A 13448-nucleotide genomic window follows, 5' to 3' on the forward strand; every position below is an offset into this window, starting at 1 on the left:
AAGCTATGCCTATGCCAGTTGTGGATGTTAAAATAGTGAGGATCATCATCATTATCATCATGCTACCAATAAAATATCTAGAATTGATTTTTATCCTCATTTAAACGTGGATGTTCAGTTAGAACAAACTACTGCAGTAGTTACCATGAGAAACTATCATATTAGCTTTTGGTGCACAATGCACTCTTGTTTATGTTTCAAATGTTTACCAAATGGTATACCAACCTGTAATAAGCAATATTTCATAATAGAGTTGTAGGTCCTTCGATTAGTTTTGCAAGTGGGTTCCTTAGCTAAATGGTATCCCCACTTTTTAGTCATATGAAAACGCTTGGCATGCCAAATGTGAGTTTCAAGCCAAACTTGTTTTCTTTTACGGCGATTATAGTCAGCTAGCAGATTATTTGTTTGTCTGCGATGCTTTCTCGATGGTGGTCGACGTAGGCGTTTATTCACCTGGTTCTCGTACTAAAATGAAAATAATCAGTACAGGAAACTGGATTAATAAATCTATTATATATACAACATACTTAATCATATTGTATTTTAGGCAAAAAGCCAGTAATTTTTAAGTGAGGGATGTATATATGAAGGGGTGTTGAAAACTTCCTGTCTTTGGGTAAAAGAAAATACAAGAAGATCAGTTAATTACGATTTTATTCAACATATTCCCCCCTCAGATTCACACTTATTGCAGTAGTCCTACAGTTTTTCTAAGCCCTGTAAAAAAAACTTGGAAGATTGGGCCTCCAGTCAGGTCTTTCATGATACCCTTAAAGCCAGGAACTTTACAGCACCCCACTGGGTGGAACTGAGTGAGCACAAAACCACACGGTTGGTACTTAGCCATACAACCTTACCTTCGCCTATGAACAATTGATTTAGAAAACTAGATTAATAAATCTATTATATATAATAACATTCTTAATCCTATTAAAGTATTACATAGGCATCCTTTGCTTAGCAGAAGCATTCAGTTCATGAAAATCTTTCTGTACGGTGGCGTTTCATAACATATTTTCCAATGACTTACGTTTTTACTGACTTTCAAGAAACGTGCAATCAATGGAGAATAGCTTTCACTTTACAGAACGACATGTTATAAGAAGATTTTTCAGGAGCACAATGATTCCACAATGCAGAAGATGCCAGCATTTGTATTAATTCATGTAATATGAATAAATATGTTGAACAGCAAGACTTACTGTTGGTAGAAATATTTTTAGCAATGCAAACATGAAATATGTCCCATTCCTGAGAAGAGTAATTTCTCTGAACCTGCCAAGTCCTCATCCATTTTCATCAAAGATGATGAAAACTGTAAACAACCACCACCCTCACACTTGAAGTTTTTATTTTGTGTCAGGTTTTTGAGTCAGCCCAATTTACACTGTCAGCAAGACAGAAACAAGTTTCTTATTTCTTTATTGCCCACAAGGGGCTAAACATAGAGGGGACAAACAAGGACAGACAAAGGGATTAAATCGATTACATCAACCCCAGTGTGCAACTGGTACTTAATTTATCGACCCTGAAAGGATGAAAGCAAAGTCGACCTCGGCGGAATTTGAACTCAGAACGTAACGGCAGACGAAATACTGCTAAGCATTTCGTCCGGCGTGCTAACGTTTCTACTAGCTCGCTGCCTTAACAGAAACAAGTTTCTATAGAAAGGGGAATTACCAGGGCAATAGGCATCAAATTTTGGTTGCAACAAGCTGCCAAATACCTGTTATAATTGAAACCTATCTTAAAGTCATTTTTCTGTGTCAGAATAGGCTTCATAAACCACTATCAACTAGACAGACACGAATTACTATGACAAAGAGAACTTCCAAGATGACAGGCATCGTATTTTAGTTACAGTGAGCTGCCAGATACCTCATATGAGGGAGTGCTGAAATGTTCCTAGCTTTGGGTAAAAGAAAATACAGGAGGATCAGTTAATTATGATTTTATTCAACATATTCTCCTCACAGATGCACACACTTATTGCAGCTTTCCTTCAGTTTTTTAAAGCCCTGTAGAAAAACTCAGAAGGTTAGACCTCTAGCCAGGCCTTTCATAGTACCCTTAACACCAGGAACTTTTCAGCACCCCTTCGTATATGAATGTTTGTAAAAAATCAGTATAAATTGGTGCATCAAGTTATGTCCCTTTGTTTAAAATAACGTAACTTAGCCATTCAATATATAGATATCGATAAAATATATACAATGCTGAAATAAGTCGTAGGGTTGATTTAATTAACTAAAACCTTTGAGAGCACTTCACCAACAATGTTCCAGTCCCATGGCTAAACCCACTGGAAGACTACAAAATGGTCAGAGAGGTAATAACACTGATTATAGTAGGTCTGTCTGCTTGGCACTGACCATGGACAACATGACAACAACCATTACACTACAAAAATATGGAGAACACAAACCTGCTTTTTGACCAACTGCCGAAGACGCCGTGGCCAACGTCTGATATCATGACTCATGGCTCGTCTGTTCATGTGTTTGGGTAGAGTCTCCAGTACCATTTTGTTCACTGTTTTAGTCTTGACATGAAGGTTTAAACTTGCAATTTCTTGAGCCCGAGTTTCAGCATATCGAACAATGTTCAAACCTGAGAAATATAAAACAAATATTATTTCCGTCATTATCAGAATAATTGACAATGGTTTTGTAATTTAAGCACAAGGCTAATAATTTTTTAGGTTAAGGGTGTATATGTAATCTATACACAACCAGCTTCTTTCAGTTTCTGTCTGCCAAATCAACTCACATATTTTTGGTCAATCTGGAATTATAGAAGACACTTCTCCAAGGTACTACCCAGTGGGACTGAGCACAAAACCGCTTGGTGGTACTTAATAACACACCCATGACTTTAATAACACATCCATGCCTATTAACTATAAAATTATTGAAGTGAAGTACAACCAGTGCCTGTGTTGACTGGCAGTATCACCTTCCCAAAGTACATCAGTTTCAATATACAGTTTCACATCAAAATTTTTTAAAATGACACATTTCAGTTACATACATTATACATATGTTTAAATACTAAATGTCCAGGAAAGCTGTTATATTTCTGATATAAGGGGTATTTTTATAATGTCCCATCATTAAACAATAGTTCATCAGAGTTCAAATGTGTTTGGAATGAGATAAATACCATTATCTATTTAAAGATGTTAAGCTAGCAGAATTAAGAATAATAAGAAAAACTGCATTATAGCATTTGTTCTGGGTCTTTACATTCCGAGCTCAAATTCTGACACGGTCAACTTTGCCTTACAGGGTTGACAAAATAAAATGCCAGTCAAGCATCCTCCCCTGAAAATTGCTAGCCTTGTGCCTAAATTACAAGCCATCGTTATTATTCATTTAATCCTCTTCTTCTCAGTTGGAGAATCAGACCAGTTCTTAGTGACTCTCAGTGCTTTGCTTCATGTAAAATCCAGTTCTTTCTGCTTATCTTGAACTGTTGTATGCCATGTATTTTTTTTTTGCTTTCCAAATGGCATCCATCTTAATAGCATTTCTTTTGGCGCTTTATGTTCTGAGTTCAAATCTTGCTGAGGTCAACTTAGTTTTCCATCTTTTTGCAATCAATAAAATAAAATATCAGTCAAGTACTTGGGTTAAGGCTACCAACTTATCACCTCCCCTCAAAATTGCTAGCCTCATACCAAAATGAGAAAGAATATTATGAGGATAGTAAATTGACAGAATCAATAGTGCATCAGTTGAAATGCCTAACAACATTTCTACCAACCCAATACATACTGACAGCCTTGTCACACTGTATATCCCTGAGAACTACGTTAAGAGTACGTGTCTGTGGAGTGCTCAGCCACTTGCACGTTAATTTCACGAGCTGGCTGTTCCGTTGATCTGATCAATTGGAACCCTCGACGTCGTAAGCGACAGAGTGCCAACAATACATATTGAGTTCAAATATTATAGAAGTCAACTTCGCCTTTTGTTCTTTCTGGGTTGATAAAATAAGGTACCAGTCAGGTATTGGGGCTGATGTATCATTTAACACTTTCCCTTCAAAATTGTTGGTCCTGTGCTAAAACTAGAAACCATTAATTATACTTACTTGAAGGCAATACAAAATCTGATTGATTTCCTGCTTCAACATTAGAAAACTTTCTCTTCCTATCATTATTGTCACACATTTTGATCAGCTATCTATCTGAAACAAACAAATAATAAAAACAATAATTCGAAATGTGAAAAAAAGTTACTAGAAACAAATAATAATGCAAAAAAAAAAAAAAACTGAACTTTCAAATGAACTACTGTCTTCAGCATCAACAACCTGATGGAGGAAGACATATATACAGAGCTGGCTGGATATTTGCGGGTAAACTTCAGCAGGCCATAAACAGAAGTAGTCCTAACAAAAAGCACACCATGCACTATATTTCAACTTCCTTATTTCTCTTTCAGATGTAATGAGAGCATCAACATGGAACATCTCAATTTGATACAGGAAATGAAACGGTTCAACATGCTTAAGGTCAACCACAGCAACTCATAGACTGCAAGCTTCTTGAATATAGCAAGATCCTTTATACTTCAGATCAAGAAAGAGCTGGAGACCTCCAACAAAGCTGTATCATCCGTGGCCTAAAGAAAGAAACATTTACAATAATCAGATGTTGTTAATATGGCTGAAATTGTCCAGTAGGGCAGGTAAAAATCATTAATGACAACCCCAAAGGGTTGACGAGGACCATCAACAAGCATCTTAAGGTGGAACAGTCTGCTATTACGCTTCAGGGCATGAGGACATCAACAAGTATTATGTGATGAGAAGAGTTCAGTTCATGAATAGCAAGACCTAGATGTGTGTGATTATGTGACATTCTTCCATCACCACCCCAGCATCATGGACATCCATACTTTGAATCCCTCGGACTGCTACATTTGACGTGTCATTGGCAATGGAATGAACGGGTAGGTGTTCCTGCACTCCTCTCGCCCTACGGTTCACAGGATTCTTTGAGGGCTGCCATGGTGAGCGAAACCAGCTGATTATTAACATATAATTGCTCCCATAGCCCCGTCAGCACAACTACTGAGGTTGAGAGTGGTTTTGTTGAATGGTCTATTTCTAGTTGAATACATGCCATTTTGACTGAGAATTTTTTTTTCTACTTTGTTTCTTTGTTTTGTTTTGGAGTGGCCAGATACACCTTGCATAATGCACAAGGGGCTAAACAAGGACAGACAAAGGGATTAAGTTGATTACATCGGCCCCAGTGAGTAACTGGTACTTAATTTATCGACCCTGAAAGGATGAAAGGCAAAGTCGACCTTAGCAGAGTTTGAACTCAGAACGTAACGGCAAATAAAATACCGCTAAGCATTTCGCCCGGTATGCTAACATTACTGCCAGCTCGCCGTTTTGTATAATATTTCTGACAGCATTACCAAGAGAATAGTTTAAACCAAGCATGCACAACTCTTTTCAAGAAGCAGACCTCATGAGTCAGGGCTCATCATTAGGTGGGCCACACTACTAAAAAAAAAAATGGCAATTTTTCGTTTGGTATGCTACTGAAAGACTGCGGGCCGCAGTTTACCCAAGACTAGTTTAAACCAGTGCTCTGCAACTAGTATACCACGGCACACTGGTGTGCCACAGTGTAACCTGAATATAATTTTTTTCCCTATACTTTTAGTTATATTTTTAGTTCAGGTGTGCTACCGAATTTTGAAACGAATATAAGTGTACCGCAAGTGAAAAAAGGTTGTAGAGCACTGGTTTAAACAGACAGCTCAAAATAAAGGTAATTTTTCAGATTAACACCCGCACGATCTTCACAAGGGTGTTAGGGTGAGGGTTTTAGGGTTAGTTTTAGGGTTGGGTTAGGCTTAGAGGTTACGGTTAGGGTTTTAGGGTTTGGGTTATGGAATTCCGTCCCTAACCGTAACCCCCTATTGAAGATCGTGCGGGTGTTAATCTGAAAAATTACCAAAATAAATATCTATTTCAGTGCCACTGCTGTTCTATATTAAAGAACCACGAAGTACACCTCACCTCCATCTGTACCAGAAATTATATAATGGAGGAATGTTTATGTAGACAGGCATATGTATAAACTCATACATAATATATGTTGTGTACGTATAGATATGTGTGTGCTTGTAAAATCCACATGTCTCTATGTACAAGAGTTAGCGACATAGTTCATTGATAATATTGTAAAAGAAATGTCTAGAGTACTTCAGTCGCTTCCCACTGACCAATGCCACTCACGTGTAACTTGTTTTCACGAACAAAATAGTCCTTATCTAGTCGAGCGACCACACAGCAGCTACATCTCCTTCAAATAATACCTCTACACAAACGAAGGCTCACACATTGAACGATGTGCATAAAAAGACGGAATGGTAACGGCTGGAAAACTTTTTAACCATAGGCCTGTTCAATTACGAATGTATGACCTAAACAAGAAGTTACGTTTCACAACATTAAACAAACAAAAACAAGGTGGTTCGTTTTCATAAACTTTAACAAATGTTAAATATAAATAAACAGGAAATAATCGTTGACACCTAAAAATTAAAGCCGATATTGACTTGAAATTGAGCAATGCTCATCGCTAGCAGGAAGAGAAATAGAGAAAAATGTAAAATAAAATTCTAGAACACATGTTTGAACTCACGTGGTAAAAATGTAGGCTTGAAATGAGAACCTTTTGTTGGTAGGGAAAAAAAGTGACAGTCACCGAGTGTGAGAAACCGGTGTCAATCAGCAATTGCTTCCTTTTGTAAAAATGCTTTTCAATTGATATATAAATTGATACAAGGATTATTGCTCTAATTGAGCAGATCAATGAGCGAAGGTATTCTAACCATGACCGTCCGTCTTCCTTTTTTTGTTTTTCCTTCAGACAATATGTTGTATCAAGGATTACATTAACTAATGTATCTGTCCTTTAAGGCAGGCCAGAGGAATAAGAGGCACTTATCCCTCATAAAGTAAATGGGGAAAAAAATTAATAAATGGCGAATATAAAAGAATTTTGATAGGCTTGGTGGGAATGTCTATAACCTGGCTTCCTTTTTCTACAAAAAATAAAAACATCTCAATAATCAAAACAATATTTTTTTCAACATAAATAGCTAAGAGAAATAACTCAGGGTAATTAGTGGTATGAATATGGACAATAAAGATTAATGAAGGTATATTAAATACCATAAATGGTAAAGTCTTGATTTATTGAAATTTCCTTCTCTTCAAGTGGTAATTGTGGCCAACTCTGAATGGGAATGAGAGATAACTTCAAGAATCAAGAATTCTCTGAAATTAACATGCTGTTAAAGAAACAATTGTCTGTCAGGAGACTGGAGAACAGTATTCAAAAGTCTACACTGGAAGAGATTATGATGAAGAACTGTGTATTCCATCCCATGTAGTTGTGACTGAAAATAAAGGTGAGACAAGCTGTCACCAAAAGGTGTAATGGGAAACTTAACGACAATCTAACGTATTAATTTCTTGATTTACTTATATTAGAACACAGCATCCCCAATTTATGTTTGTTTTTGATATATTTTATTTACATTAGAGACAAGAAAACTTTCTTTGTGTGTCTTCCAACCAATTGGGAAGTTCGGCTTGACCTTCCATGACTTCTGTCTCATAGCTCATCCACTTAACTTCCCAATATGAGGCAAAGAAAGGTCATTCTAGCCAGTTATATTGAACTTTTTCACATAGATGAAGATCTCATTTTAGCTCTCTGAACTTTCAGCTGAGTGAACCAAAGTTAAAAACAAGGCTTTCCTCGCCTCATCATAACTTCAACATAAGAGAACTAATTAGTTCACTCTTGTTGAAGGAAGGACAATGTAATAATAGTGTGGTGTTGAGGGGGTGAGTTACACATATGGGTTGTGGGAGGAGGAGTACCTAAGTGAAGATGATACAAAACCAAGCAACACCAAGGAGTAGATAGCTAGTGTGGTATCAGTTGAAAAGGAAGAGAGGAGACAGCTTATCTAACAGCTTAGAGTTAGCACTTGCTGGAGGCTAGACTTTTTTCTGACCCTGAAGAGATGGGACAGTCATTATTATAGAGTTTATGCTATGTCAAGGATATATGATTGCTCAGAGAGATCATGAGCTGAGGTGATGCCCACCATTTGTAGCAACACTGAGGGTTGTAGTTACATACTGTTTATGTTTAGAAGGTGAAAATGAACAATATGTTTGTGATTACAATAATTGTATGTTGCTGTTGAAGGATACAAAATTTGCTGTAGGCTGTTTTCAAGGTCTCTGTTCAAGAAATTAGTGTTGGTTTGGCAGGAGGTGCCTAGCTTACATGCAGATGATGCTTGGGTATGGAAAGTCAAGAAGGAATGAAGAGTAGGGTGGTATCATCTGCATAGGAGTCTGCATTGTTAAAGGAGATGCTATAGGAAGAAGGGTGTGAGAGAAAAAAAAACAGACCTTGGAAAACAAGTTGATAGAGTGATGGTCAGTAAGTGTTTTATCAGTACACAAAATGATCATATGATCTAACAGTAAGTCACTGATCCAGGAGATGAAAGACAACAGAGTACAAAGGTGGGTAGATTAACAAGAAGTTCACATGCCAAACATGGTCAAATGCTTTGCCAATGTCAAGTACAATAGCACTGATTTTACTAGATTTTTTAAGTTGATGCTTATTTCCAATTTCTATGGCATTATAAGGCTCTTAGACAAACCATTTCTGGATATGCTACTGTCTGTAACAGCGAATCTTCTAATATAAACTTCTTTCACATGTAGGATGCTTAAATGAATATTAAATCAATCCTAGTTGTTAACTTATACTTTTTTTTATCAACCTGGATGGATGCAAAACTCTTCCCTTGCATTCATCTTTAAAGCTGCTTGTTGACAAAGTTTCTAAAAAAAACAACTTACACTTTGGTCATCAACATCATCATCATCAATAATCTTAATAAATAAAAGTGTATATGATGTCTGGTGAATTTATGGAAAGAAGTCCCATAAAACTCATCAATTTAGTTAAAAATGGAGAAGACAAGTTGTTAGAATATATAAAAGAATAAATAAAAGTGTATGTATGTCTTCCATTTTTATTCATAATTTTTTTAAAAGTAAGAAGGGTGCTAGTTTCTGACAAAGAAGCAAAAGTTCTATCACTGAAATTTGAATATCAAAAACAATAATTATTATGTAGTGGCGCAAAATTATAGCCGCCATTGAGGAAGTACTATTCTGCGCACGTGCAAGGGACTTCACCACCGGAAGCCCCTCGAGTACGCATGCATAGTAAAACTAGTACTTAATGAGTTGTTTCACTTCTTAATCCAGTTGAGCGACAGACCTTCTACGTGATAACTTCTTGCTTCTCAACGAAGCACTCTTCACCACGATGCCTTCGATGGTGATAGCTACTTGCTTCTCTGGCAGGCATCAAGGAAGCTCTTAACTTTCCAATACCAACTACAACTTAATCAACGGCTGCTAAGCTGAGTGACACAGTATTTTTATAACCAAGCATCATCAATAATAAAACTTATTTTTATTATGTTGTTGAATTGTTCTACTGTTCCTTAAGATATATTTATGTTGAAAGGTGATAGAGAGAGACTAAAGTCTCCATTACAACTATTCAAACTTTTACAGTTATATATCAAACTTTAAGAATGTCTTACATAATTTATTTTCTGTCCCACTCAAAGAATTGCTGTTTTTACTTGAAAGCCCCAGATTTTCCAAATTGCCACATAAACATTTACTAACATAACCAAGTGCACCAACTGTTATTGGTATAAATGTAAATTTATAATCAAGGCAAAGGAACTGCAGGTTTCAAAGCAGTAGTCCATAGATAATCTTCTTGTCCATGTTCACATCTGAAGGGTAGCGAGCTTCTATGACTCAGGTGTTCTCAGCCATTTTTTTTATCTCTGGACCCCTTTTATTATTATTTTATTTTGGTGGACCTCCATAGACATTCAAGGTAATCTTCCAGTTTTGGGAGGTAAAAAAAGTAAATAAGAATACAAGGGAAATAACTTAACGTCTTACTAGTATTATCCGTACTCTCCCCACCCCACCCGTTCACGAGCGCGCATTCTTCATATTCGTTCACAGCAAGTTGTTTTACACCTATTACACTAATTTATTTTTGAGCTCGGGTCAAACTCTTTAGTTTGACTGTTATTTCCCTATACTGGAAGATTACCATAAGTTGTGCAGACGGTACTATGATATTCAATCTCGTGTGTGATTTATATATAAACAGTTAACTTCAATCACGTGTGTGATTTTATTTATAAACAGCTAAAAAAAAAAAAAAACATTTCAGAGTAGTACGGATAATACTAGTAAGACGTTAAGTTATTTCCCTTGTATTTTATTTACTTTTTTTACCTCCTGAAACTGGAAGTTTACCGACATTCAATGCTTAAAAACTAGTTGTATTGAAACTTCTTTCAAGATTCATCATCATCATCGTTTAACGTCCAGGCTCCAATCTGATCTGGCAGAGTTTCTACAGCTGGATGCCTTTCCTAATGCCAACTACTCTGAGGGTGTAGTGGGTGCTTTTACATGCCAGTAGCAAGAGGGCAATCAGGCGGTACTGGCAACAGCCATCCTCGAATGGTGTTTTTCATGTGCCACCTGCACAGGAGCCACTCCAGTGGCACTGGCAACAACCTTGCTCGAATGTTGTTTTTCCTGTGCCACCAGCAATGGTGCTTCTATTTTCTTTTTAACACATTAACTTGTAAAATGTTAGAGGAAGAAACCTAGTTGTTTCTTGCAATACATACAACTAAAGCAAAATTTTTTCAAGGACCCTTAAAATACTGTTCTGGATCCCTAATTTATTATTTTGCTGTGTGAACCCCCAACAATCTTATATGGTCCCAGGTTGAGAACCACTGCTCTACATGACTTCCTTTCTATCCCAAGTAACTATATCAGGCCTGTTACGTTTGCTCTTGGTAGAAGTTTTTATGGCACCCAGAAATATTTGCCACTCTATTTTTGTCACAGAAATATGTTAAAAAGCCTAAGTAAACACTGTTTAATGATTCCTGTCTCTAAAGAATCTGATACATCTTTGTGTGTTGTGCAGGGATGTTATGTATTATCCATAATGTGATAGGAAACATTAACCATTTACAACTAATCTAAGGTTCTATTTAGCAAATCATTTCAAAATGACATTGTGACCTTTTCCAAACAACCTGCTCTGGTTTCTGATAAGCAACTAGTAGTTTACAACATTTGCCATTAACCCTTTGCTTGTCATAGACCATATATTTTCCCCCTCATACCCTATATTATAATTACTGCAATGTTTTCTTTACAGTAGCAATGTATTATTGTAAAACAGTTTCAAATATAATGCTAATTACAACAATTATAAATATTAAAGAAGTCGCTGACTACATGCTTCCAACCCATCAGGTTTGCATGCTTCAGCACCTTGCCATCGCCGCAGGACTTCGAGATAAAAAAAATATATATATATATACTAAAAATGAAGAAAATACATACTAAAAATAAGATAAATATATACTAAAAATAAGATAAATATATATAGGAAAAAAATTCACATGTCGAGCAGAGGTCCGCAATGCCTGTGCTGAGTTTTAGGTCCAGTGAGGCTTGCACAACACCTCATAGACCCTCTCCACTTTATTGACATTATCCAAAGACAAACCGGAGCAAGATGTCTGGTGCCAATATGAAAGAAGTAATTTCTAATATACAAACATTTTTTTTTTATATGTGATCAGAATTGTCACAGTATGAAATAAACTATCTACATTGTTTATTAGCTATCAGTGCACTGCATCCTTCAGAGGTTCCAGGCTTCCTAAAATTCTTCAACACTACTCTTGATGCGTCTATGCAGCCTTTCCTCTTTATGACTCTCTTAATGCTTACTTTTCATGTTTTACTCTGTGTACTGAGCATATACTTCAAGCTTTCATTGCTGCTTTACTTAATTTATATGCTTGTTTTCTGACCCCTCTTTTAACCTTTTCTGATGATTTGTAGTACACCTTGTTGTGTGTTGGTACTCTGTCGCTTACGACATCGAGGGTTCCAGTTTGATCCGATCAACGGAACAGCCTGCTCGTGAAATTAACGTTCAAGTGGCTGAGCACTCCACAGACACGTGTACCCTTAACGTAGTTCTCGGGGATATTCAGCGTGACACAGTGTGACAAGGCTGACCCTTTGAATTACAGGCACAACAGAAACAGGAAGTAAGAGTGAGAGAAAGTTGTGGTGAAAGAGTACAGCAGGGTTCGCCACCATCCCCTGCCAGAGCCTCGTGGAGCTTTAGGTGTTTTCGCTCAATAAACACTCACAACGCCCGGTCTGGGAATCGAAACCGCAATCCTATGACTGCGAGTCCGCTACCCTAACAACTGGGCCATTGCGCCTCCACAGTACACCTTGATACTATATACAATAAGCTCAATATTATTTTAATATATATTTAATGTGATGAGTTCAATAACTTTGATTAATCAAAATTATACCTGTATCAGATAAATATTATTGCATATATTTTTCCCCAATCATTCTTTTAAGCCATTGTAGCAGATTCAAAAGCAAAGTGCTGGACAACCATTTGAATGCCATGTTGAGATCACTATAGTTTCACATGATCAGCCAATTAACCGACCAGTCAGCATTGAGCCATTACATGATTTGACTTTCTAGAACCTTCTAATGCAGTGGTTCTCTAACTGGGGTCTGCAGTCCTCTAGGAGACTGCAAAGGGATGCTGAAGTATCATGAAAATGGGGTGGCTTGAGATAGTTAAGTTTTAAAATTTCAAGACTTTCAATTTTTCGCATGCAATCATCCTTTTTGACGTTGGCCTCAAAAACCCACATCGCTCCTACACACTCATTTGCTAATCCCACTTGTACAGCAAGTGTGATTAGCTGATAGAAAATATGTGGGTATTCAGTAGCATTTAAACTCAGAACATAAAGACAAATGAAATGCTGTTAAGCATCAAATCTTGACACAAAGCCAGTAAGTTTGAGGGACGAGATAAGTCAATTACATCAATCCAAGTGCTTACTTGGTACTTATTTTACCAACCTCAAAAGGATGAAAAGCAAAATCAACCTCTGCTGAATTTGAACTCAGAATATAAAGACAGACAAAATGCCCCTAAGTATTTTTCCCAGTATGCTAACAATTATTCCAGCTCACCATACTTAATAATAAGACCTAAACATGCTCAGAATTGTCATTGTCATATATATAATGATATATATATATTGGTATGTAATGATACATATATACAGTGGTATGTAATGATATATATATATATATATATATATATATATATATATATATATATATATATTGGAAACAGGTGAGTGTTGGGCAACAGGAAAAGGCATATGGCTGCAGAAAATCCACTC

The 13448-nt window shown here is 36.6% G+C and overlaps 1 protein-coding gene across 6 annotated transcripts in view; it reads right to left on the reverse strand.

The window, feature by feature from the left end:
* The window catches only part of LOC106870598 (ribonucleases P/MRP protein subunit POP1), an 18132-nt gene extending 11347 nt beyond the window's left edge, over nt 1–6785 (reverse strand). Inside the window, exons 1-4 of one of the 6 annotated variants that reach the window (XM_014916725.2) lie at nt 6677–6785; nt 4099–4194; nt 2429–2613; nt 226–468 (exon numbers count right to left, since the gene is read on the reverse strand). In XM_014916725.2, coding sequence (XP_014772211.1) covers nt 226–468; nt 2429–2613; nt 4099–4177 — 507 coding nt within the window. In that variant the 5' untranslated portion in view covers nt 4178–4194; nt 6677–6785. Of the gene's footprint in view, nt 1–225; nt 469–2428; nt 2614–4098; nt 4195–6048; nt 6220–6267; nt 6431–6676 lie in introns of those variants that run through there. The other 5 variants (XM_014916727.2, XM_014916730.2, XM_014916726.2 and 2 more) reach the window with 5 other exon arrangements.
* Nucleotides 6786–13448: the final 6663 nt, after the last annotated feature.

Source organism: Octopus bimaculoides, chromosome 9, assembly GCF_001194135.2.
Source record: "Octopus bimaculoides isolate UCB-OBI-ISO-001 chromosome 9, ASM119413v2, whole genome shotgun sequence".
NCBI lineage: Eukaryota > Metazoa > Mollusca > Cephalopoda > Octopoda > Octopodidae > Octopus > Octopus bimaculoides.